Source organism: Labrus bergylta, chromosome 8, assembly GCF_963930695.1.
Source record: "Labrus bergylta chromosome 8, fLabBer1.1, whole genome shotgun sequence".
Lineage (NCBI taxonomy): Eukaryota > Metazoa > Chordata > Actinopteri > Labriformes > Labridae > Labrus > Labrus bergylta.
In genome coordinates, this window is record NC_089202.1 from 4,748,861 (window position 1) to 4,774,848 (window position 25,988).

A 25,988-nucleotide genomic window follows, 5' to 3' on the forward strand; every position below is an offset into this window, starting at 1 on the left:
CAGCTCCTGGAAAAAACTGTTTTCATGACCTAGCTCCATCCAATCTCCCTTCTCATGAACTTCATAAAGACACCTGTGTTCAGACTAACAGTCTGTTTCACAACACGTGACTATAGAGCCTCACAGTCTGAATATACTGATGGACTTTCACATGATCTCACCTCTTCCAGTAGTCGAGTGACAGCATCAATGTCACTGTAGGTCTTCGTCATCTGGCCCACTCTGTCAGCACACAGCACTGGACAGACACAGAGAAAAAGTATTTTAGTCTCAATACAAAATCCTCAACAGAGGTCAACTGAATCACGCAAATGGACAATGCGCAATGACTGCACATTTCTTGTTGAAACACAGTCAACTTGTTGTTACCTTATACATAACTTTTAGACATTTGATGACTGAGAACATGTTCATGGATAATGTGTGTGCCTTTTATAATGCCTGCAAGTAACAAAGGAGGAGCATGAACCAATGTTAGAAAAAAAAAAACTCTATTCCAAGTAACTTATTTGTACAAGAATCTCTGTTGGGATGCACCATGCATTGGTTGAACATCAGCTGATATTGGCCCTGTAGACAAACATCGGCAAATTATGAGGCATGCACCAAGGTGACTCAGGGATGTGGCTCATAATTTTAATATAGTATATAATAGTATATCTATCATGTGATTCAGAGAAGAGGTGTTTGTATTGGGCAGAAGAAGTCACCTGTTGCAAAAACTCCCAATTTGCGTTGAATGTGGAAAAAGTGTGGTTGGAGTTGGAGTCTAACACCTTCTCAAAGAAATAATCAGCCATATGCATTTTCTAAGACGTGTTTCAGGGACTTTTCAAGAAGAGGAACCACTGACAGCAAATCAAAAACATCTCAGCTCATTATTATTTGAAAAACAGACACGAGGAAATAGGAGGAAGTAATGATAAAACATCAGTATTGGAATAGCCAATCAGTTCATTTGTTATTTTAAATGGTATTATTTACACAACAATGCATTTCCTCGTCTCCGTCTTTCATTAAAAGAAAAACTCTGCTTCCTGGTTTTCAAACTAAAGTCAAACCTAACTGCAGTCAGGGTTTTTTTTTTTTTTGCAAACTGCACCTTCCATTTCTTTCCCTCACCTTTATTTTTCTAAAATGTTCCTGTTCTCAGATCCTGAGTCATATTCCAGAGTAAGACATACCCACATACTGTACAAGGTTCAAAACAAACCCACCTAGGTTCACACCTGTATCAACCTACTTACCCAATAACTATGAGAAGATATTTAGACACTGTTCAATGTGACGGGCCAAACCCCAGCACTGCTATTTCAACTAGGCACAAATACCTGCAGCTCCTTCCAGCCTCACACACAGTAAAGGCTAAAATACATCAGCTGTCTGCCCACACTGGATAAAGAAGTCTCCCCACAGATACATTTTTTTTTCATATAACTTATTAAAAGAATGTATCAGTTGCAACTTTCTGCCCGTGTGACCAATAACTATTTCCTCTATAATGTGGTCCACGGTTTGCTGACTCATTAATTTGACTTTGGAGGGAATATATTAGTTAATTTTTTAACACTCTTATTTGTCACAATGACAAGTTGAAGAGCAAAGGTGTGTGACGCTGCACTGTTTGCACATACAACACACAACATCTCATGAAGCCACATAAAATACCAAGCATAGCAAAGTGGTTTTACACAAATTACAGAAACATGTAACTATTTCAGTTTCCACAGTACAGGGATAAGACTTCATTCTAATTTAGACCCATTACTTGAGCTATCAGGTATGTGCACAGTAGAGCTAACTCAGAAGCCTCCTAAAATGCAAATCTGAGTTTGCCAATGCAAATGACACATTTTCCTATCTCCAAACATCACTGACAGAATATGACTGCTGGAAACATAAACACAAGGCATCAGTTGGCTTTGCATTAGTTAAGACGGTACCCATCATTATCATCCATTATTCAATGAGTCGCTGTTTTCTTCTTAGGCAAGTTTGAATGAGCATGGACGTGTTCGTTATTCATATTTACCCACGTGTTCCAAGGATTCAAGGTCTTTCCTTAAATTCAAACAGGACAATCAACCTCGGGACCTTTACTTGTACATAAAGTAGTGGTGCCAGCAGGTCTGTGTGGATGTAAAACATACTGTGAGTTCATGCTAAAGTAAGCATGTGAAGGTGTTCACTACAATGTCATCTTCTGTAAACTGTGAATGTCTATCAACAATTACTGCAACAAGCATGAAGACTTTCTTTAATTAAACATCACCAAAACTTCTCAGTTTTGAAACTCATTGGTCATTAAGGCCCTAAAGAACATTGTTGTGTTACAGGATGTTGTGCTTGTTTATCAGTCTGGAGTCAAGCTAGGCTACAACTAGTAACACAAAAACCATATTCCAGAAGTTTGGTCTTAAAAGGCTTATGGGTCATTATTACCCACTTCAAATATTCAGATACAAATCTATCTGTAAGAGTGTGATACAACACACAACTAAAGACAAACAGATATGACCATGGCCACAAACATGCACACACAACCTTCTCCCCCGGGGGTGAGTTGTTAGGCAGCGTTTCCCAGAGGAACAACTTTGAATGATGGCAACACAAACACACACACACACACACACACACACACACACACACACACACACACACACACACACACACACACACACACACACACACACACACACACACACACACACACACACACACACACACACACACACACACACACACACACACACACACACACACACACACACACACACACACACACACAGTAAAGTTGATAGCACAAGGTGCAGCCTGTTTACCGGTCATTTCTTTGTTTCGACTATGAAACTCCACCTTATTGATCCGATCCCAAGTTGGATCAATAAGGCAATTCAACAAGATCAAGTAATGGAGTTTCTTAATCACTTATGTGACAGTTTGTCTATAATTTCCCTTTATTAGTCCACTGATCATAAATCTGCAGTGAAGGAAGATGCAACTTAATACAGGTAGGGGATCAGGGTGTTTCTTGCTGTTTTATACAGAGAGCCGGTAATTTAAGATAGTCCCACTTACCTTCCCTCTTTCTACTTTTGTTGATTCTGTGTATCTGTTGTGCAGAGGGGGGGGGGGTTGTCTGAAGTCTGGAGTTTTGTCTGCACCAGCTCCCTATTGCTACTGGGCAACAGACAACACACAAGTCCAAGGGCAACAAACAAAGGTCAAGACAACAGACAGAGAAGAGCCTGTTTGAATTGATAATCCAAACATATATGTCTACACCGTTTCCTTATTGGACCCTTATTGCTGCTATAAAAACATGTTTATCCTGCAGTGATATCTGTACCCATGCACTGTCTCAAAGACTTTACAGTGACCATTCATTTGTGTTTTTTAAAAGAGGTCTTTTTGTCATTACTTTGTAAATGTTTTAGCCGATCAGATTACAGATGAGTCCTCCATTGTAGCTGTGTGTTACACCACCTTTATCTCATGTACAAATCTTCCAAATGCACGTCTCTCCTGAGCTGTCACGAAGCCTGGTCTCTCTTTCTCTCTATGCACTTCTCAGCATGTCTGGGATTTCTTTAAAACAACCATCCTTAGAGTAATCCAAAAAATGTTTAATAGCCTGCTGTCAGTCGAATGTTTCTAACACAACACTAAATGTCAGCTGGGATAAAAAGAGCCAAGCCCATATTTGAACATGTCAAATCAGCCGGGAGATTAGCCATGCTGTGCTGAGATCAACGCTAAACATGAGGGACGAGAGACAAGGAAGATACTCTTTAAAAGTTTGTACAGTTCTTCTACTAATCCTCCTCAGAATACACAGAGTGCAGCAAATTACACTGAAGATTGAGGCCAAAAAAAAAAAAGGGCCCAAACACTGAGCAAGCCAGTGGACAGAACGGAAATGAATAAAAACCCAGAGATGAGGCCCTCGATTACAAAGTTGATCACGACTACCTTCATATAGAACTTGTTGCTCTTCATCCATCTCTTCTTCCTCTTCCTCCAGCTGCTCTGTGTTGTTATGTCTGGTCCTAAAGAAATATTCCTCTTCTTCCTCCTCCTCCTCTTCTTCTTTTTCTTCCTCCTGCTCTGTGCTTCCATGACCGGGTGTAAAAATATATTCCTTGTTTTCCTCCGTCTCGTTTGAGTCCTCCAGGTCGTCCTTGGTGCCAGCAGCGGTGAGCAGAGCCATCCTCTGCTCTGAGGCTAACCACTGAACCACAGAGCCTGCAGGTGCAACGCCATGGCTCCTACCTGTGCTGTGTGCATTTATGGGTGTGCGTTTGAAACTATGAATCAATACTTAATCTGTGTGAGCACCTGGGTGTGAAAGTACAATCTTGTCCACTGGAGACTTTTAAAGATATACTGCACACATTAAACGCGGACATCGCCCTGTGTAGACTAACTACAGTATCCTTCAGGTGGAAAACTATGTCTCCTGGGTGTGTTCTTTGAGATGTGTGTATCAAATGTCCCTCGTCAACTCTGCAAGACAACCTGTTAACTTGACTCCTCCCCTTCTCCTCTGTCAATGGCTTACTTTACTTTACTGAGACAGAGAGTTAGAAGCACATATAGAAGACAGTCTATTTTATTTATATATTATTTTATAGTTCAACCCTCGACACCCTTTCCATTTAAATACGGTTCAAATGGCAGAGGCTGGCACCCACAGGAGCAAAACACACTGAGAGAGACACCTTTTTCTCAGGTAGGCTTTAGATCTAGTGAAAGTTATTCTTCTCATAACCCCCCCTCAAGTGAAAGTGACTTGGTACAGTCCTGTTCAGTGACAAAAGGGCAGAGCGAACAATAATAGACCGGCACTAGTTTCTAGGGTGGGGCCAGTCACAGTGAAACCTTTATGTGTGAATGTTTCCACAAACATTTAACCTCTTTCTTTGAATCATTCAGTGAGAATCAAGGAATAGCTGGCCTGACTGATTTGAAGGAGAACATTCACATAAATGAGGTATTCAGAGCATGGTTTATTATGTCATGGATCTCATACAATCTTCCTTTACAAGAATGTGAAAGAGTAAAAATATTTGTTTTTGCTTTTAAATAAAAAGAGTTAAGTTAGTCTTTAGTTCCATTAATGTATAGTTATTTCATTCATATATATATATATATATATATATATATATATATAAAACAAGCAAGTTAAAGTACATATTTAAGATTTTAAAAAGCCGAGTGATGGTTCCTGGCTGGATCTATTCATCAACAGAAAGCATCTTGTGGACTTTGGGAGAGGTCACTCTCTCATCTTTCTGTCTGCAGCTTGTGTTCTCTACAAACTGCACAGACAAGAAGATAGCTGCTACACTAAACTATTTGAGCGGTTACATTCACTTCATTCTTAAAGTGGAAACTTACAGCGAGGGGAATTCTGAATCTAAAGAATCTAAAACTACTTATCTGAAGACTGGCACAACAACTTTACAGTCAACTGAATGGAAGATAAGACACAACTGGGTCACTGTGCAGCACTTTCATCCAATAGAGGGGCCCTGGAACATGCAGACCTGATGACATCCAGGGCCAAACTTTAAAGCTTTTAATGTGTTTACAGGCCTGCTCCCCTACTCGCTAACATAAATGAAGTAGCAACTAGCTTCATTAGCACCTAAACGACAAGTATGGTGGCATATAGATATATCTTCTTGACTTCTGAAAATGAGGTTAACTGAATGTCCAAACACATGTCCATCTTAACTCAGTTAGTGCGACCAGTCAGACCAGCTGCTTCATCAAATCGGACACAACATAGCAGCCACATTTCCTGCTCATTAGTCACCGCTAAAGTGTTGAAACTACAGTAATTGGTCTAGAAAAGTGATGCCAGCTCAGTCCCGGTCCTGCATGCTTGAGTAGCTCCCCTCAATGGTCCTGTGGATGCAATGCTTTAAAAAACAAAGGAAACACTTAGTGCCTCTGTGTGTTCAGTCGTTGTTCTTCTCTCATTGCATTTCTGGTCACATTCACTTTACACTCCACTTGGTTTCCCTTTCATTCAACCTCTGAATTGTTAGTTATGTCTGTGTTGACCAACTCTGTGAAGTACTTTTGGGGGAAAAAATGCTAAAAGACAAAAGTGCTAGAAATGCCCGAAGTTCAACTATTTTACAAAATGATAGTTAAGTTTCAATAATTTAAATGACTTCCAGCTTGTTTTCTTTGGCACAGAAACTGTGAAAACATGTCCATCAGAGCAGCCTCCTTTAGGGGGGTCCTCTTTGTTGAATGACTTTCGAAAACATAACTGTTTATTACGAGTTAGGGATGTCATGAGACCAGAATTTTAATCTAAGATACTTTACTAGTAAAAGTCAAACAGTATCGATCCATACATTTTTCGATACCATGGCAACAAAAAGAATAAAAGTCAGAGGCACCAAATGTTGGGTATTTCTTGTTTTTAATAACCAAAAAATGTAGTTTTAATTGCACAAATATGTTTGTAACATTGTGCATTTAAGACAGCGCTCTCTCTATTTTGTTTGTTGCAGTTTTTGGTATAAAATAAGACTTAAGTTTGGTGATAATCTGTTGTTATCACAAAGCTTCTATAAGATTCAATTCAACTAATCATTTAACAGTGAATGTATCAACACATGGTATCAAAAAGTATGGAAGTATCGAACAACATTATTAAAAAAAAAATCAAGATAACAAAGATTAAATACATTTTTCAGTAAGAAGTTTGGACTTATCTTCTTAAGAAATGGAAAAATACAGGCTGAAAACTATTACCACTAAAAACGTGCTTGTTTTCAATCTTTTTTAATGCTCCTAAAATATCAGAAAAATTCATTGCTAACACAAAAATTCAGTATTTTAGAAAAGAGTGTCCCTTTTTCTCAGCCCCAGACCCCTGCCCTTGTTGCCCTCCAGCCATTTGTTTGTCAGGGAATATTTGGCAGGCTTCTATCAACCAGGGTGTAACAGAGCAGCATGCAACTCTTTGGGCTAAATATAAGCCAACCTACTTCCACATCCCTCCCTACATATCTCAGAATAACACCAAACCAGCTGCTTTTCTATTTCTGTCTGTTCACTCCACCAGAACATTCATCAAAGATACTCGACGACCCCCTCATATTTTGTTATTAGATCTCTTTAGTATCAAACACAGCTTTGAAATCGAGTGTCAGTGTCTGGCAGAAAACTACCGGTAACTGTCTCCAAAATGCTATGGCTAAATAACACTGCAGATGTTTAAGCTGCACGGCTCAGATTGGGGGGGGGGGGGGGGGGGGGGTGGCCATCTCAGACTGTTATGTAAGATCATCCACAGAGCATCCCTGGCCCACATGCATAATACAAAGCACACACAAGCTAATAGATCATGTTCTCTACCTTACCGTGATCAAATCTATAATAAAGCACCTGTGTTTCACCAAAGCAATCATTGCAGGTTATAGATGCAGATTACATAACACATAAAGACATGGACATAAACCATGCAAGCTGCTTCTCAAGACAGAAAAACACTGGTGTTGGTCACACATGTCACATGACCGGGCAGCATCAGTCCTGCACATGAGGTAGCTTTGTTTGTGTGGATGGCTCTCTGGAATCATCATCCACACAGATTACACGGGGGAGCTACTCTCAGACAATACAAGAAGCTGTAGGAAAAACATGGGGTGCATTACATAACTGCACATTTTTACGATTCATGGGACATTTACAACCGTGCAGCCATCTTTTAATCATTAAACAATATATATATATATATATATATATATATAGCCTTCTGCTTGATAGGTTTATCCACATGAGTAGTTTTGTATTGTTAAAGCTTGTTTGCATCCGAAAGAAAAGCAATTATCATGTTACAAGGTTGCAAATAATGTCTGAAGCTGTGAAAAATGCTGTATTAGAGCATTAGCTATCTTATGACAAACTTAGCTTCCCTTTTACTCAGATATGATGTCACTCACTGCCTTTACTGGCTGCTTATCTCTTCATGACATCATAATAAACTGTGTTCTCCCTGTGACTCCCAGGAGTCATTCCCAGGATGTTCATTGCTCTTCAGCCTCTGTGAAACGTTTGTTCCTTACATCACATCATTACTCAAACCCCCTTATACAAATTCACAACCATTCCTCCTTCCTACACCTACACTGAGCGAGTCATAAAAGCCACTCTGAGGCTTATTTTAGAAACCACACTGACTGAGCTGACTCTCAGCACCTGTTACAACATCAATTGCATCCAGCAGAAAGTGCCTGCTGCAGCTCCATCTTCAATGCTGCTGTGTTTGTCACTACTGTAACGTCAGCCTCAGTGTTTTAAGGTCTCTTGAATGTCAGTCCACAAGGTCCCATTACTGATGGTTTAAGATGGAAACAAGAAGAAATATTTCATTGTAAGATGGCTCCATTAAGGGGTTCAAGGAAATGTGAGACATTTAATACTTTTTCATCCAAAGTACTTCATAATCCACTTGGTTTGTTAAGATGAGGGAAAACTGCTTTCTTATTCACGACATCTATCTCTTTTCACTTTAACCTAAGTGTGTGAGTCACAGAGGATATCTTAAAAACCTAACCACTTATCAATGAACCACTTGTGTTATATATAATATCAAAGCTGTGTTTTATATTTATAACCTTTGAACCTAGTTAAATCATTAAGAACATTAAGTCTGTTTGAGTTTCTTTGGAGCTGTAGTACACACAGGTTAAGATCTGGATCTGTGCACCTCACAGTGTAGTTTGAGGAAATGCTGATGCAGCATTTTACATTTCTGCCCCAATTCAGTTCAAGTATTCAAACATAAAGAACCTTGGAGATCTATACAACCAACATCCTACCAACCCTAATTCACTTTTCTAAAACTAGTCGCCGCGTATAAAACTCTACTAACTGTTGCCTTACCATCCGTGCACTCTTCATAGTACCAGTCCAGCTCATAGTAGTCTCCCTTGACAAACCTCTGGCCTCTGCTTTGGCTTCGTCTCTTCATCCTCACTGCTCTGACACGCCGCTGTATTGTTTCCAAAGTCCCTGCATGCTTAGAGACAACCAGCTGCCACCTTGGTCTTGCACTGTACTAATATTGTATGCAAGTCAGTCCAGTTCTGCTATCCCAGCATGCTTAGCAGCTACCAGATGGCTAACACAGGTTCCATCATATGTCCACTCTGTCCCACATTCATTAGCAGCGAACTGTCAGCGTATTATGCTCCATATTCGTAGTGGTGTTGGTGGCATTTCTGAGTGTCGTCCAGCTGAACCGTTACTCTCGCCGTCAGTTGTAGCATCTTTTGTTCCTGGTTAATTCTTCACAGTTTGAGCAAATGTGGCACTTGAAATCTGCCATATTTATTAATCTGTGTTGCCTCTCTGTCTCTCTGCACCAGACTCCATCCTCTAATGTATTGATCCATTTTTAGCTTCCTATCAATGTGTTTTCCCGTCCTCCTGCCAGCCCGTCTTCCAGCTGAGTCTGTCTGAGGTCATATCATCACCGCTGTCTTCTCTTGTGTAAGATCCCCTGCTCAGTGACAGCAGCAGCTCTGCACATGGACCCCCGCATCTCTAACAATGACTCAATAATCACAGGGATTCAGAGAGTGAGAGAGAGAGAGCAGCAGCAGCAGTCACGAGTTCTGCACCACAGAGATGATGAAAATCGTGACACAGCGGAGAGGGACGGCTTAGAGGATGCCTTCAGCCAATCAGAGGGAGCAGTTATCACTGGCTTAATCCCGCCCTCCATTCGTATGTAAGCATCTCCCTCCCTCCTCTCCTCTACTTTGTCCTTCTGTGTGGTTGCTATAGTAACAGGCTCAGACTCCATGGCCTGAGACTGGAAGTGAGCAGGAAAGCAGTGCAGTGTTGGAAGAGGTGACGTGGCAAAACAAAACTGAATGAACCAAACTAGTGTAGAACAACAAGATTTAAGTATAACAATGATGATGTGTGCATAGATAAATATGACACATGCATACAAATCTAAATGATACTGCTTAAAGTGCCAACAAAGACTGCTTTAATGAGTATTTTGGTATTTTGAAACAAAGCTACCACAAGGCCAGGCTCAGATGCTCATAGGCTGATGACAGGGCGACGTGTTAGAACTCAGAGCAGGGTGATTGTTATATGTGCTTCTCAGTGACTTGCAACACAAAACTGTTTAATGCCAATGAGTCGCAGGGTTTGTGTGTGTGTGTGTGTGTGTGTGTGTGTGTGTGTGTGTGTGTGTGTGTGTGTGTGTGGGGGGGGGAGTAGAGAGAAAAAGGATGCATAAGGATGATTATAGAATACATTTTTAAATCATTAGATATTGATATACTCTATTAAATACATGTTCTTTTTAATTGTTTTTTGTAAAAATGTAGTTTTGACACCTTTTGATAATGGTTTTCATTGTAATTTCAATTGTTCTCCTATTTTATCCAATATTTCTAAAACTGCTGTTTTTATCTTATTCTGCACTAAACTGCACAGCGAGAGGCTTCATGTGCCGCTGTTTTGGACAGTTTCAATAAAGACTTGAATCATATTGGTATTGTCCCATTGTTCTTTTGTAACGTGACGTTTTCTCCATCTTCACAACACACACACATATTTCCAGTTTTGTGCTTAATACTGACCAACACCATCATTTCAGCACGAGTTGGCAATGGGAACCTCTCTCTTTGTGAAAAACCCCTCTCCCCTGTTTCATCAGACATGTGGCTGTGATGTCATCACAACATGAAAAGGCTCCCTATTGGTCAGTTGCCTCCATGTCATTATCCTCAGAAACATGTCCTTAGATGCCGCAGGTTTTTTCTTAAAAGAGATCAATCATCACTGGTGATGTAACAGTGTGCACGTTATGCTGCCTTTATAATTCATAGTGCTGTTTAACATTTCAGCCAATGAGAGCTTCAGATATAGATAATGTAGTAGTAGGAAGGACAAGCTGTTGCATAAATAAATGCATGAGTATTATCATCTGATAAACATGCACTTTGGTTGGTGTAGCATTTGTGTCAGAGAAAAATATCCCTAGATCTCATCCCTCCTGAGTGAAACACAGCCATGGTGAAAAGGATGAAACCAATATGTCCTCTTGGTTCACTAACCCCCCTCAGGGTGTCGATACCCCGCCATCTGTTCCAGGCAATACTTAGAGGCAACATGGATTTGCTCTGTTGTAAGAAATAACTGAGGTTCAAAAAATACATGGAGATTATATCTGAGAGTAGAAACCAGTCTCACACTGTTTGTTACATAACATGACCTTGATTCTGCCTCTTAGTCTTAGTGACTGTGATGAATGTCAAAGGTGAAAATGACAACATGGAGCATCAAGGTGAATTTACAGTTCTCAGTTAAGCCTATTTATAAGATGATTGATCTATTTTAAAGGCTGGTTTTACCCTGAGTCACTGTTCAAGCAGACATGAATTAAAACTAAATTATTGATGGTGAAAAAAACCTCACTCTACGTTCCCCTGGAGTCCCATGTGCTTTGTGTGAGCCTGTGTATGTGTTTGTAACTGTGTGCAAATGGGAGTGTGTGTTTTACTGCTACCCAAGGTGTCAACCTCGGGGCAACTCATAGTTAGATAAGACGAGAGGAGAGCAGACACATGCATACAAAACAGAAACAGAGAGGCTGAGTGCAAGAGAAAGCTAAACATCAACCAGCACAGGGTGAGAGCAGGAGAGCACATCAGGTGTGTTTGTTGTGGTAACCATGATCAGCTGTCGCGCCCACATGGGGCTGACAGGCAGACGGCCAACGTCACTATGTGCTTTTCTTTGTCATTCCTTCTGCTCAAGGTCAGTGTAAATCTCTACCCTCTCAATCTTAAATCCTCTGTGTCACATTCTAATTACATTTTCTTAAAGGTTAAAACGGAAACATCTCACTTTGCGTCCCTCGTGTTTGCCAATATATGAACATGTGTTTAAATATTAGTATATTAGGGATGATATTTTAAAAGGGGATAATGACTGCTGAGCATGAATGGTATAAGACTTTTAAGATTTTAAAAATCAGGGAGAGAGAGAGAGAGAGAGAGAGAGAGAGAGAGAGAGACACAGAGAGAGAGAGAGAGAGAGAGAGAGAGAGAGAGACAGTGTGTGAGAGAGAGAGAGAGAGCGCGAGAGAGGGAGGGAAAAGACATGCGCGAAAAAAGGAGCCGCAGGTCAGACCTGAACCAAGTCCGCCTGCTTGGCGGACTATATCTCCATACATGGGGCGCAACCTAACCGCTAGGCCAACTGTGCTCCAAAAATACAGATTCTGACAGAGAATAATCCATTGATTACTGATACTGTTAATGATACCGTGTGCTTTAAAGCTTAAATAAAAATAGAGCTTTTCTACATGCATGGTGAACTGATTTTGCACTGATATAACTGTGCAAATGATCCCAGAAGGCGGCTTTCCTCATCAAATTACGTTATTCAAGAACATTTACCTTAACCATGTGATCTAGTTGTAGTGCAGTCCAAAGTTTCTTCAGCTGTGATGCTCTGTTATATGTTGCAGAGAATCTGCGATCTGTGATCTTTTTAAAATTAGCCCAAGTATAGCTTTTTGCAGTTTGTCTTCAAAATAAACTTTATGGATATATCAGGATATGCCCCTTAGAGGAATTTTAATTAGAGCCCAAATAAATCATAGATTTGCTGATATTATCCTGCTTTGTACATTTGTTCAAAGAATCTGTGCCCTCAATGAACTTCAGTATTTGGAAATAGTATTTCTACTTCAAAAATGGAACATAGCACAACTTCTTTAAATTTTCATAGAAATATCTTAATGAAGAGTTTGTGTTGAACTTACAGAAGTATTTGAGGGTCTCCTCTATCTGTTCTGTAGTCAAGTCGAAGGAGGTGTTGGGGTCCACCAGTGGTGTGCGCAGCCAATCATCTTGATCGTAGCCAAAGATGGTGTCCGCCCTCAGCTTGTAGACGGGCAGCTGCTCCTCCAATAGGCTGATAATCTCGAGCTCTGGCAAATCAGTACTGTTACACACATCTGCACAGACAGAGAGAGAGAGAGAGTAACACGTGTGGTTAAGCATGTGTTGTTTCTATGGCAACGTTTTCATTCAGTCAGGATTTAGAGGCATTATCTCTGTGCAGTGGAATAAGGTAACAAATATGATTAGAGGACCTTTCCTCATTTACCATCTATCCCAAAGAGACATTTCATCAGTCGAGTTAGTAAAACTGCAGGTATAGGATGCCCTCTAGTGGTAAACCTCAGAACTAACCAAACACTTCTATCATAAACTGTGAAGCACTTTCAAAGTACTTATTTAAGCATTAAGTATTTACTTAATGCTAACTTGGATTGGGGTTGTACAGTGTTTCAAAACCGACCATACCTTGCCCTTATTAAAATCCCATATAAGTTGAGTTTCATAAACAAATGTCACACCACACACACTGTATCAACTTCACTAACATTGGTGTAGGCAGTTAATAAAAAAAACCTACAGTATATATTTCTCAGATGCCCTTTGGAAAAGCAAAAACATAAGTAGAGACTGTTTGAGATGAAGCCTTTCTACCTTAAAACCTTAAAGTCTACAACATGATGTACAAATACATTTATTTGCTTATTATAGAGAATTTCTCTAGACCCCAAAGCAATACATCTGAACAATCCTATTACTTCTCTATAATAAGCACAACTGCAAAGAAAACTAACTATTAAGTTCTTCCCTATTGTGTAGAAAAATCAATAAAAGAACTGCAATTATTGCACACAAAAACTCATGTTAAAAAAAAGCCAAACTGTTTGCCATACTCTCTGCATCAACTAATAAAAGTTAAGAGCAGCCATCTCTGCATCTATGAACTGTTGCTGTCTGCTACATGCCTCCCTGTTCACTCTTTTATTGTGCTTTAATAGGACTTTCCATTAAGGTCTCAAGTGCATATTTTCCCTCTTTAGTCACACTTTTGAGATTTTAGGCATTATCCGGACAAAAAATGTCTTCACAAGAAGCTTTTTTTTTCCTATGGGCACTACTAGCCTAGACGAGTAAAGAGAATTAACATAGAGCCAAAATAAGGTCCTTTGTTTCTCTGCCTCCCTCCATGTCTGTCTCTGTCGCTCTCCTCTCTTGCCTGTCTGTTCCTGTGGCTGTCCTTCTGTCCGTCTCTGTCTCCAACAATGCTGTCTCTCACAGTTTGCTAATCCAGACTGAATGACTGACTGTGGCGAGAAATGAAAACACACACACTAACACACACAGAGCAGCTGAGAAATCATTCAGCAAGCACAGCCAATCAGGCTTCAACTCAGAAGCAAGAACTGACAGCATTTCTTGACTTTGTCATAGAAGATCTTTTTTAATATATAAACTTAAGATGTATAGCTAACATCTTAGAATATTATTGAACATGCTGTTTCCTCACACTAAAAAACATACAGATGCACAGCTGAACGACAGCTGCAAAAACATTGAAGCTATCTTTTAGCTCTTCCTTCATTATTGTGCTCCATTTATAATTTTCCTTTAACACATTACCCCTGAAACTACATAAATGCAGTCATGAAAACTGTTTTCGTGCCTTTGTGGATCTATGAGTCATCTTTTTTTCTTCTTTTGTTTAAGGTTGGTTTTAAAACTGTTTGACCGCAGGCAAAAATGAAGCACAATAATATGTTTAAACACGATCATGTTGTGGATGTTGCTCCTCAGAATCACAAGATTCCTCGTCGGTACTGATTTGAAATGTGAGCAATGCACTTCAGCTCCTAAATAAAGTTCTGATGGGATGTGAATGAGGATAAATATAGCACAAAGCATTCTGTGCCATGTGTGCTGACAAAAGGTCAATGGAGACGGTAAAAAATAAAAAATAAAAGTGTAAATGTTTTTGCATGTCTATGTATATTTAGTAAAAACAAATGTACTATACATTTTTTTTTAAATATGTCTTTTTGGTAAATAGATTAATGTACTTAACCAGTTTTTTTAGTTTTATTTTGGGGGCTTTGTATGCCTTTATTGTAGAGACAGGACATTAGAGTTGGAAGTTGGGGAGTGAAAAATCACATGTGGGAAAGGAGCCATAGGTCAGATTCAAACCCGGGTTGCCCGCTTGGAGGACTATAACCTCTGTACATGGGGCGCGCACACTAACCACTAGGCTACTGGCACCCCACTAAACCAGTTTTGAATTAGCTATATATAGCTAATATTGCTTATATACTGTAATTGTCTCAGATCTCAAGAAAATCTGTCAATGAAGGAGTTGCTAAAAGTTGAAAAGTAAACTCATTTTTCTTTTGTCACTGTTATTGCCTTTTCTATTACTGTTCTTTCAGGATGTCCATTTGACACAACATAATGAATCACATGACCCCTTCTACATGCCTCCATCAATGAGCAACAGAAAGACAACTTTACATCTGATGCTAAACTTCTCTGCTTGATACTGATCCACAGGTATCATAGAGGCATGATCTTGTTAAACCAATAAAGTCTTTAGCCTTATGACCAAGAAAGTTCAAATTCAAGCTCAACATTCAGATGTAAATATAGACTGCTGGCACCGAGAACACAACCTGAAGGGTCATACCAACATTAGTAGAAGCTATAGAAGCCATAAGAGTAAGAAAGTTCAAGTTCAAATGTAAGAATAGGCCTCACATGAGCATGTACAGTAAAGAGCATGCAGAGTCCAGGAGGTAGGAAGAACAAATCAAGCTCAGGTCATTCTGAAGAATATAGAAATAAACTCTTCATAATGTACAATAAAAAGAGTTCCAAAATAAGTAGAACATTTGTCAACTTAGTAAACAGCAGTTACATCAACTATAGAGACCATCAGATGTGCCAGGTCTCCTGCCTGTTGACCCCCACAAGAGCAAACACTGCACCTACAATACAACAGAGAACAGTATCACCGGACTGACAAGCTGAACTAGGTCACAGAAGAGAAGAAGGGAATAGAAGCTCATGAGCTGGCTCCACATGATCTGATATCCCACTATGGAATATTAGCTTTAACACATGTTGCTTACACCAACAGGCTACGTTTAAAAGCAAGTGCATTGAATGTTATGTTCAAAATGGCTGCCTCCTGTAAACAAGTACAGTAAAGGAGTGCTTCTTGTGACCATGCTGACCTTTTTTACGACACATTCATGGTATACTTTTCAACTTTGAAAATATAAACATAGCAACACACAACTTAAGGCTAATCTTTAATTTTTGTCAGACTTTTGGAAAGCTCAATAGTGAACGATCTGAAAAAAGAAACGGCTAACGTTTTAGGGGAAATCCCAAAAGCTCCCTAAACTAGAAGTCCATAAAAGGACAAAACAGCTGACTGAGTCACAGAAAGACAGCTCAACAGATCAGAGGACAAAGGCAAAGTAGAGAAACGCTATCCAGATGTTAGCCAGACCCGTCATAAACTTGACCAAAGAGCAGCTGAGGCTTGCAGAAAACCATGCAGCGCACAGTGTACTCACTCATGGTGCCTGACGCCCGACGACCACCAGCTCTCCTGCCCCCAAATCACATTTTCCACTGGACCAGGAGTGAGCAAGGTCGAACAAAATAACAGAGAGGAGAGAGAGAGAAAGCTTGTTGGGAGGGTGAGAGACAGGAAGAACATGAGAGGGAGAGGGGTGCTAAAAGTTTCAGAGGACAGCACTGACTGCAAAAGAGAGAGAGAGAGAGAGAGAGAGAGAGAGAGAGAGAGAGAGAGAGAGAGAGAGAAATAGAGGGAGGGAGGAGTGAAGTGGAGAGGAGACCCGAGCCAAACTAGCTGGTAATGCCTGACATGCCAATGACGATAGCCACATGGACCGCCCTACACTTACACCACCTCCCACCCGGCCTCTGTCTTGCTCACTCTGACAGCCAGCTGGATTCTTCTTCTAACAGGCTGGGCTCACTAAACACACACACACACTCTCTCTCTCCCTCTTCTCCTATCCTGCTTCAGTGTATACACACTGCAGGTCACAGCAGGCTTCTTACTTCTCTTCTTACTGTTTGTCTTTCTGGTTGTTCAAGAATATTGTTGCTCTCTGTTGTTGGGGCGGCAGTAGCCCTGCCTGTGCTCAAGGGCACAGACGCCCCCCCCCCCCCCCCGCCCCACCATCAGCTCAGGAGCACCTGATGTGGGCGGCTCCGTCACTCTGACATCTCTCCATTAGTGCATGTCCATAGGATCCTGTTTGTGCATGTGCGTATATTTCAGCCTATGTGTGTGTCGCATGACTGAAAACGGAAATTTCCCCTTGCCAGGATCAATAAAGTAAAATCTTAAATTTTAATACAAACTCTTAAATGGAGAATGGCTCTGAAGCAGTCTTGCAATCACACTCGGACAAAGAGGAACAACACAAAAGTAATATCACACTTTTAGTTTCCACAAACATGATAAACCAAACTATTAAACTGTCATACCTCTTCATATTGAAATGTTCCAATTTCATGTTTTCCTTCCTGATACTGATTCAGATACCTTGGCCTATATCGTTTACCTTTTGAAACCAAAGTGATTTATTCAAAAGCTGCTACTAAAATTAAATGGTTGTGACATAATTCCCAACATTGTTATATGGTTTGGCAAATAGGCTGTATGAAAAAATGGACAATAATAATTCTTAGCCTTACCTTGATAAAACACGAGATTTCTATATATAAAAAAAAACAAAGAAATGAGCTTTTTTAGAACCAAGCTGTAAATATGATTTTAAAAAATGGGCATTTTAACATCTAATGGTGGTAGCTTATCTTTTGGAGCCAGACATAAAGGGAAATGTAGCATTTTGCACTTCAGCATTGAATACATTTTTTGACACTAGAGGTCGCTGCTTGATGGCATAGTGCACAAAACACAGAACACAACACTAAACCCTAACCATAAAACCAAGTTGAGCACCTAGAATCAAGTTAAGCTAATGTGAGCAGGAGCTTTGTTCACAGCCCCTCCTCATGTCCAAAGACTCAAAATGTCACACGAAAGATCTTCATTTTGTTTTCATGTGTTTAAACTAAGTTACATTTTGACAAATTGACACCTCAGAATGTTTAAATCAAAATAGAGAAATTCTGATCTTTAGCTAGCAGCGACTATTGATTGACTACTTTTTTGCCCTTAAATAAATGTTGTTTGTGGCATAATAATGAATATTTTTAACATTTAAGGTTGTATTGGATGCCATTCTGGGACACACACACACACATACACAAGCAGGGCCCTTCAACACCCTCAACATACAAAATTGCCAAACGTTATTATTACTCCCTGCTTGCCTGTTTTGTCTTGTCTTTGTCTATGCTGTGCATTGTATCGTCGTGTCTCCCCTGTCTCCCACATACTTTAGCTCTTGTCATGCCCCTCACTTGTCTTGTATTGTTCTGCATCACCTAATAAAAATAAAAAATAAAAAAAAGAATATGGGATCATCTGTAAAAATGTCTTGGTTTGGTCTTATTCCTCTGACCAAAGGGAAAGATGAGAAAGCCAAATGGAAATCTGGGATGGAAATAAGCAATATTGTCGAAATTTGGCAAAGGTCTTTTAAATCTTTCAGATTTAACTGGATACCTGGTGAGAATTATCTGTCCACTTCATCTTCAAGAACTTATTTTATTTTAATAGATTTGATGCATAAAAAATAAAACTTTTTGACATATGCATTCAGTACTGTTTATCTATTTTGGGAACAGCAGGTGTTGCTTTCTAGTTGCGCACTGTACATTTAATAATAAGTGATAAATCAACAGCCTGACCTAGACAAACTATAATCCATTATCACTTAGAACCACATTCACAGCTAGAGCCCCATTAGAGCCGTATGATCCAATACATCAATGCTGTTCTTATGAGGCTGCAGTAACAACTGTGCCCAGAAATAGACAGCGCTGTGGTTTAAACTGCCGCTGGTCACAGAGAGTCAGGTCATACAGGAGAGTATGTCAGTGTGGTCAGATATCACTGACAGCCTGCAGTGTGTGTGAGGCTTGACTCTGTCATTCTCTGAGTCTAGTTTATGTATGTCATTCTTCACTCAAGTGTAACATGATATATAAGGAGTTGACATTAATCAAAGAATAATTAAAAATATAAAATGACCGCCTAAAATTTGCTGGGAATTCTGTTACGTAACAAATCAATTAAGCCACTTACATAGATGGTTGGATATTGTCAACGATTGAAAAATACATTACATAACCTGCCACAAAGCTTTGTTCTTCCTTACTGTGGCATGGACTCTGGTCCAGTCTACAATTGTGAGTTTATTGGCATATCCATGCCAACCATTACGACACATACTGGCAGACATGACGGTACTGATTGGTTTGATAACAGCTATTATTGAAGTACTGCTCATGTGGCTTCATGCTTAAACAACCATGTGCTGGTTTGGTCAAACAAGAGTCAAGAGTCATTTGATGATACAACTTAAAGCCTGCATGTCTGATTGGTATCTGGACATCTGGTAGGATTTTAAAACAATATAGGCAATACATAATGAATTTGTGGGATTGTTTAAAAATATAAACTTGTAGATAAAGGGTCAGTTTTACTGCAGTGATATTGACTAAATCCTAATAACTTTATCAGTGGATTAAAAGTAACAGAACATATTTTCATAATGATAGATCACAGGCAACTTGTAAAATCATTTGCTGAAATATAACAGGACAGGTTTTGACAGGTTAAATGATTTAGAGCCTGTTGTGTCTTTTGAGAAAGAACTAAGCTCCACAAACAATCAAGAAAGGAGACTCGGACATGACAGGACATGTGTCTGTATCAGATATGTAAACACATAGCGTCACATGCCAATGTGAGGAGCCTGACACAGAACAACAAAAAGAGACATCAAGCAGTAATCTGTAAATATTATGTGGTCAAACCGATCTTTGCATCTATTTTTTCAGTGTTGTAAAAAAAAGCCTTCTGAAATGACTTAACAATGTAGTCCAGCCTGTTATGTTATGTGTGCAGCCAGACAGTCTCCTGCTTTTAGTCTATCCTGTGTGATTCAGCCTTTTCATAAAACACTGTATCCATGGCAACACTAAGCTAACATGCACAGTAGCCGTAGCACACATCTGTCAGCCCAAGAGTTCATTAAAAATCTGTTCAAATTAAATCACTCCTGCAATAAAGTAGACAACGCAGACAGCCCGGCTGCTTGTTGTCAACACAGTTTCAATCTCATGTCCCTTGACTCTGTCTCCTCTCTGTGTGTGATCATGCAAACAGTAAAGAAGAAGCAAACCCGGCTCACAACATTACAGCACAATGGAAGTTTTTCGCATGATGTCATTGCTCCACAGTGAGCAAGCGGACTCAGCAATTAGGATTCTTCGATGTTTTTGTCAACTTACATAACTTCTCTCAAGTTCTCTGTCTGTTTGTTCCTGATCTCTCTCCTCACAGAGCATCCAATAATTTCACAGTAACTCAACTCTTTACATCATTGCTGGCCTGTAACCATGGAGAGTTCAACGCACGCCCGGGGAACTGCACCACGACAATGAGCTGCTCCATTCAGCTTTTTGTGTTCATTCATCCTCTAGACTTAGTGAAAATACACACACATACACACTCCCACACAAACTCTCTCTCTCTCTCTCTCTCTCTCTGATGAAATGTTCAACAGACCAACAGACAGAGAAACAAGCATAAACAAGGAATATAGATACTAGAACTTCAAAAACTTCTAATGAAGTATCATTTGACTTCTAACACTTTGTCGTAGTCTTCTCACCAGTAGATGGCAGCACTGACCCGTCCCCTCTTAACTGTTCTGCCCTCCAATGACTTCAGTGTAAGAGCCATGTGATTACAGTCACTATTAACTCAACATGTGATTTCAACATTTGTTTTTTGCAAATTAGAGGTTACACTGATGACTGAAATCTGTGTTTCTACCAGTTTGTCTGACTGATGATGCCAGAGTGAAATTTATTGTTTTCATAATGTTAGACAATTTGTGTTCAGAGATCACAATATAATAAATAAAAATAAATACTTTTAAATCTGACATCTAGGCTAAATGTTATTTAAGCAACGAAGAATGAGAAAACAAACTTACACAGTGAATGAAATGCAATTTATTTTGCATTCTTATCTGGTGTGATTTGTGATAAATCTAATGAATAAATACTAAATGTTAGAAGTTAATATCACTGACAAATAACAGCATACCATTTGTTACTAAACTGTAGCTCATACATTTCCAGCACACTTTCTCCTGTGTAAGAGACTAAACTAGAATCAACAAGCTTTGCAGGGCTAATGTCGCACTACCACAAAGACTGCATTATACAGCGGGCCTGCATGATGTGAGAAAAACATGCAAATAGCATTAACATTGTTTAATATCAAATTATTTATATGTAGTGCAGTTAACCATGTTAAAGATCGTTTAGCTTTACCTCACAGTTTCTTTGTCCTTCTGCTGTTTAAATGTTTTACCTGTTTGCAACATGGGTCTCCTGATGCGCAGATACATCCAAAAAAGGAGTTTTTTTAACCACTAAATTGGCACCATTACATTTGGAATAGCTGACCGCTTGTGTTAGTTTGACCTGAGTGCACAACACTGACGTGAAAGCACCCATCCATCAGGTCAAATGTACACAGCCTATGCCTAAGGAGGGAATGTTTCTTGTCAACATAAAATGTTTTTAAAAATAAAATCAGACTTGTGTGATATGTTCAGTATGAATTCTCGTCTTGCTTGTTATTAATGGTGTAGAACTATTAGAGCACAGAATAACATCGGAAGCCACTGATGAATTAAAACAATTACTAAACAGCTCTTGGCCAATGTATAGTGAGGATCCTGTGAAAGATTAAGGGCTTTCTGTGTGATTTTTCACACTTAAATGTACCGTATTTTCCGCACTATAAGGCGCACTTAAAAGCCTTTAATTTTCTCAAAAAACGACAGTGCGCCTTATAATCCGGAGCGCCTTATATATGGATCAATTGGTTAATTGGTTGATCCATACTGGTTGTACACGGCGCTCAGCGACACTGACTCGGATAATGACGAGAGGGAGCCGGGCATGTTGGATGCCGTACTCGCCCAACTGTTCAATTCGGACACTGAAGAAGAAGAATTCGAGGGATTCGTGGACGGGGAATGAACTGAAAAAGTGAGCTTTACGTGTTATACGTAACTGAACAATGTTGAGTTATGCACTAACGCAGGGGTGCCCAACCTTTTTTGAACCAAGATCTACTTTTAAAGTTACCAGTCTGCCGAGATCTACCAGTCCACATAGTGAGCCATAGCCTTTACCAACAGCCTACAAACGCATTTAATACTCACACAACAAACAGAAAATAATAAATGAGAGTTCTGTAAAAAATAATGCAGACTACAGACTACAGCAGGCTGCTGTGAGGTGATTTTGCTTTTGTTAAATTAGCTGCAGACACGGTGAGAGTGAACGGAGTAAAGTCCAACCGCCTGTTTGACCGGGTCACGTGTGTTCCCACCTCGGTCCGTACGGATCACGGATCAACTGTGTGCTGTAGCACTAAAAGTAAAAAGTAAAAAGGTTTGCGTGGTGGCTGGCGCTCCAGTGCAAGTGTGTGTGTGTGTGTGTGTGTGTGTGTGCGTGTGCGTGTGCGTGTGCGTGTGTGTGTGTTTGTGTGTGTGTGTGTGTGTGTGTGTGTGTGTGTGCGCTGTTTGTTGGTGTGTCTCGTCCCCCACGATGCTCACAGTCATGACAGCAGAGAGGAGCAGAGAAAAGTAGCTGCAGCTTCATCAAATGCGCTTAATACTCGTAGCATAGTTTCTATATATGACTTTTTGGTAAAACATTTACCCCCCCGGTTTTACCTGCACGTCATTGCGCATGCCTGCACTCTCTCTTGCGCGCTCTCTCTCTCTCTCGCTCCCCCGCTCGCTCTCTCGCTCTCTCTCTCATGCACGCAGCAATTTCATGAATAAATGAAAAATTAAATACACACAGGTCGGAAGTATACTTGGGCTCCCAACACAGGTATCGTGTGTGGGAAACAGTGCAATGAGATGAAATTGAAATCACTTTTCTATTTTACAATTGTATTTTATATTGACAAAACATCTCGCGATCGACTGAGAATCAGTCAGCGATCTACCTGTCGATCGCGATCGACTGTTTGGGCACCCCTGCACTAACGTTTGAATTAGCGGTATCAGACTGTGTTTCTTTTACGTGTTTACAACTGAACAAGGCTGGGAGATATTGTGAATATGCACATTAACGTTTGAACAACGTTGAGTTATTGTGAATGCACTACGTATAAAACTACGTTTTGAGAGTTAAGAGAAACATCAAAGAAATAATTTATTATTTGGGGAAATCGTCTTATGTACTTTTGTTTTTGCAGTTTTATACATTACGTTTTATACGTATTTATATTTATATATTCACAATGTCTCCCAGCCTTGTTCAGTTGTAAACACGTTCTATTCTATGCGCCTTATAATCCGGTGCGCCTTATAGTGCGGAAAATACGGTAATAGAAATCAAGAATATCCTCTGAAAATAACTCTGTGAGTCATGACTGTCTACAATGGGTGTAACACCCGAGTCCCACTGTCTGTGATGTTTTCAGAGTTTTCAGAGTCCTATCTTCAGTTTGTTTACATCGTCAGGACGGCCGGCTGACTCCTCCCCTCGTGTATAAAAGTTGTTTAATTGAGGGACTAGAGAAAAGAAGAATAACATACTGTACTCACTGCTTAACTGTGTTTCTAGATCACGCTCATTTCAGGTAAATTTACATGCAGTGTGAAGATACAACCATAGTAAAGATCGCTAGCATTAGCATGCTAACACAACAATGCACCGCAAGTTTTTTTGGTTTCATGCTGGTGCTCAAGGGCGACATCTGCTGGATCAAAGAAATCACATATAAAGCCTTTAAACTGCTCTGGGAACTGCATACATATATGTAATGGGGGGGAGGGGGTCTGGCTGCAGGATGATCCAACCCCCAACCTTTGGGTTGAAAGTCAACCGACTCCACTAGCTGAGCCACAGCCGCCCCTAAATAAAGGGGACTGAGTTCATGTTTAACGGTTGGAGGGTGTGTGATACAGTACAGAACAGGAAGGGTCTTTTTCCTGTTTGTGTGTGTGTGTGTAAGAAAGTGCTATTGTCTCAATCAGTGATGCCATGGCTCTATAGTCTGGTGCTGTGCGAGTTCTTGGCTCCCCTGAAGCGGCCTTGCTGAGATGGCTTTTTGCCAGGCAGTATTCAGCTCCCTGTCCCGTCCCCTGGGCTCTCTCCTTACTGTTCCTCAGCTCCTTAACAGTTGTCTTTGGAGTTTTATGAGAAGATGGAGTACTGAACTCATCATGTAGAGTAATGGTTATGTGCTGCTCTGTCCAGAACTCTGAATTCATATCTAGTATTATCATTCTAAAAGAGTAATCCATCATAAGTTTTTTGTTTCTCGACTGCTGCCTGATTAAAAAAAAATGAATCAATAGCCATTAATAATTCATGACCTATCACTTCAGTCGTTAAAAGCGTCTGCCAGACACTTGGTCCAGACGGCTCATTCAGATTGGAAGAAGAAGAAGCAAAACCAGCGGGGAAAACACATAAGTGTCCCTCTGCTCCATGGAGAGAGGGATGAGTGGTGAGAGGAATAAAGGAGGGGAGGGGGGATGAGTGAAAGAGCTGACAGAGACAGTCCACTGGGAGCTCTTTTCACATGCAGGCTCACACACAGAGCATGAGGTCCCCTGGAGCTGCTCTGCTGACAGGATGTGACATTAGAGCGGGTCACAGAGTGGAGACACTTTCTCACAGCTCCACAGGCCTTGCTGTAACCATCACACTCTCAGACAGCAACTTCCACTGTACGCAAAGTCATTCAAGAGCTGTTTAAACAGCTGATTCTGAATGATTGGTTTAACGGCATGTAAACTTAATCTCTTTTTCTCACTCCTTATCAACTCAAACTGAATACATACAGGAAAAGAAAATCCTGAAAAAGTCCCCATATTTTCAGGATGAGCTGCATGTTTGAACAAAAACAGCCTCGTTTTTCATCCTAACTTTATCTGGAGTTTTTCCTGCCAGCCCTGTCGTAAATATATCCACAAGAAGTGAAGGTGAACTGTGAGAAGCAGAGGGAAATATTTAGGAAAATTCAAAAGGAGCAATCTGGAGGGGATGATGATGATATTTATGTCATGAGAACGGCAGAACTAATGAAGCTGCTTCACTTCGTTTGTCATTATAACGTCAGTCTCTGTTGCTTGTCCTCCATCTTGGCTCCTCGTTTTTTATGTCATGGTTTTTATCCTGAGACCCCCTCCCCCGCCCAACAGGGAACCCTTCCTGCTATTGAGGAACATTTGTGAGCGATGCAGTAATGCAGTAAGATTCCAGTGGTAGGCTTTACTGTATTGTTTGTTTGTTAAATAGTATATGACATGTATTAAACATTTTATGTCTACTAATGTTTGTAATGTTTGTAATGTTTGAGTGACACATTACCAGTGATGGTCTCTGCATCTCTGTAGTTGTTTGTGAACTCCTGCAGTGCAGCGGGCAGACTCGCTTCACTGACATACTCCTCCTCTTCCTCCTCTCCGCTGGCCAATAGGAGCCCTGGGTTGTGGAGCAGAGCTGAGAGTTCTGGAGACAGTTTAGGGGTCAGGGCAGAGGAGCAGGCCTGGGGAGGCAAAGTCGTCGGGTCCAGCTTGGCGCTGAGTGTTTATCGTTTTAAAATATGACCAGCCATGGACAGGACTTGGGACTCTCAAAACAAGATCAACATTTGTCTTGGGTTGCTTTATTGGACTGGTGAGGATGTGTGGAGCACAGGGCAGGTAGAAGTGACGGACCCGACGCGCTCACTTTGATGTACAGACGTAATTTACAGCACACCTGAAAGAGAAACAAGAAACAAGTTAGAAAGTTAAAAAAGAGCACATATTTATAGCATAAGATTCATTTTATTTTTATCATTTATATACTTTAATAATC

General features: G+C 40.3%; 1 protein-coding gene across 5 annotated transcripts in view; it reads right to left on the bottom strand.

Annotated features, from left to right (window-relative positions):
• trak1a (trafficking protein, kinesin binding 1a) overlaps positions 1–25,703 on the bottom strand; it is a 41,329-nt gene extending 15,626 nt beyond the window's left edge. The window contains exons 1-3 of one of the 5 annotated variants that reach the window (XM_020634366.3): positions 25,497–25,703; positions 12,827–13,021; positions 162–238 (exon numbers count right to left, since the gene is read on the bottom strand). In XM_020634366.3, coding sequence (XP_020490022.2) covers positions 162–212 — 51 coding nt within the window. In that variant the 5' untranslated portion in view covers positions 213–238; positions 12,827–13,021; positions 25,497–25,703. Of the gene's footprint in view, positions 1–161; positions 239–3,972; positions 4,936–8,913; positions 10,196–12,826; positions 13,022–16,480; positions 16,696–25,496 lie in introns of those variants that run through there. The other 4 variants (XM_020634353.3, XM_020634361.3, XM_020634345.3 and 1 more) reach the window with 4 other exon arrangements.
• Positions 25,704–25,988: the final 285 nt, after the last annotated feature.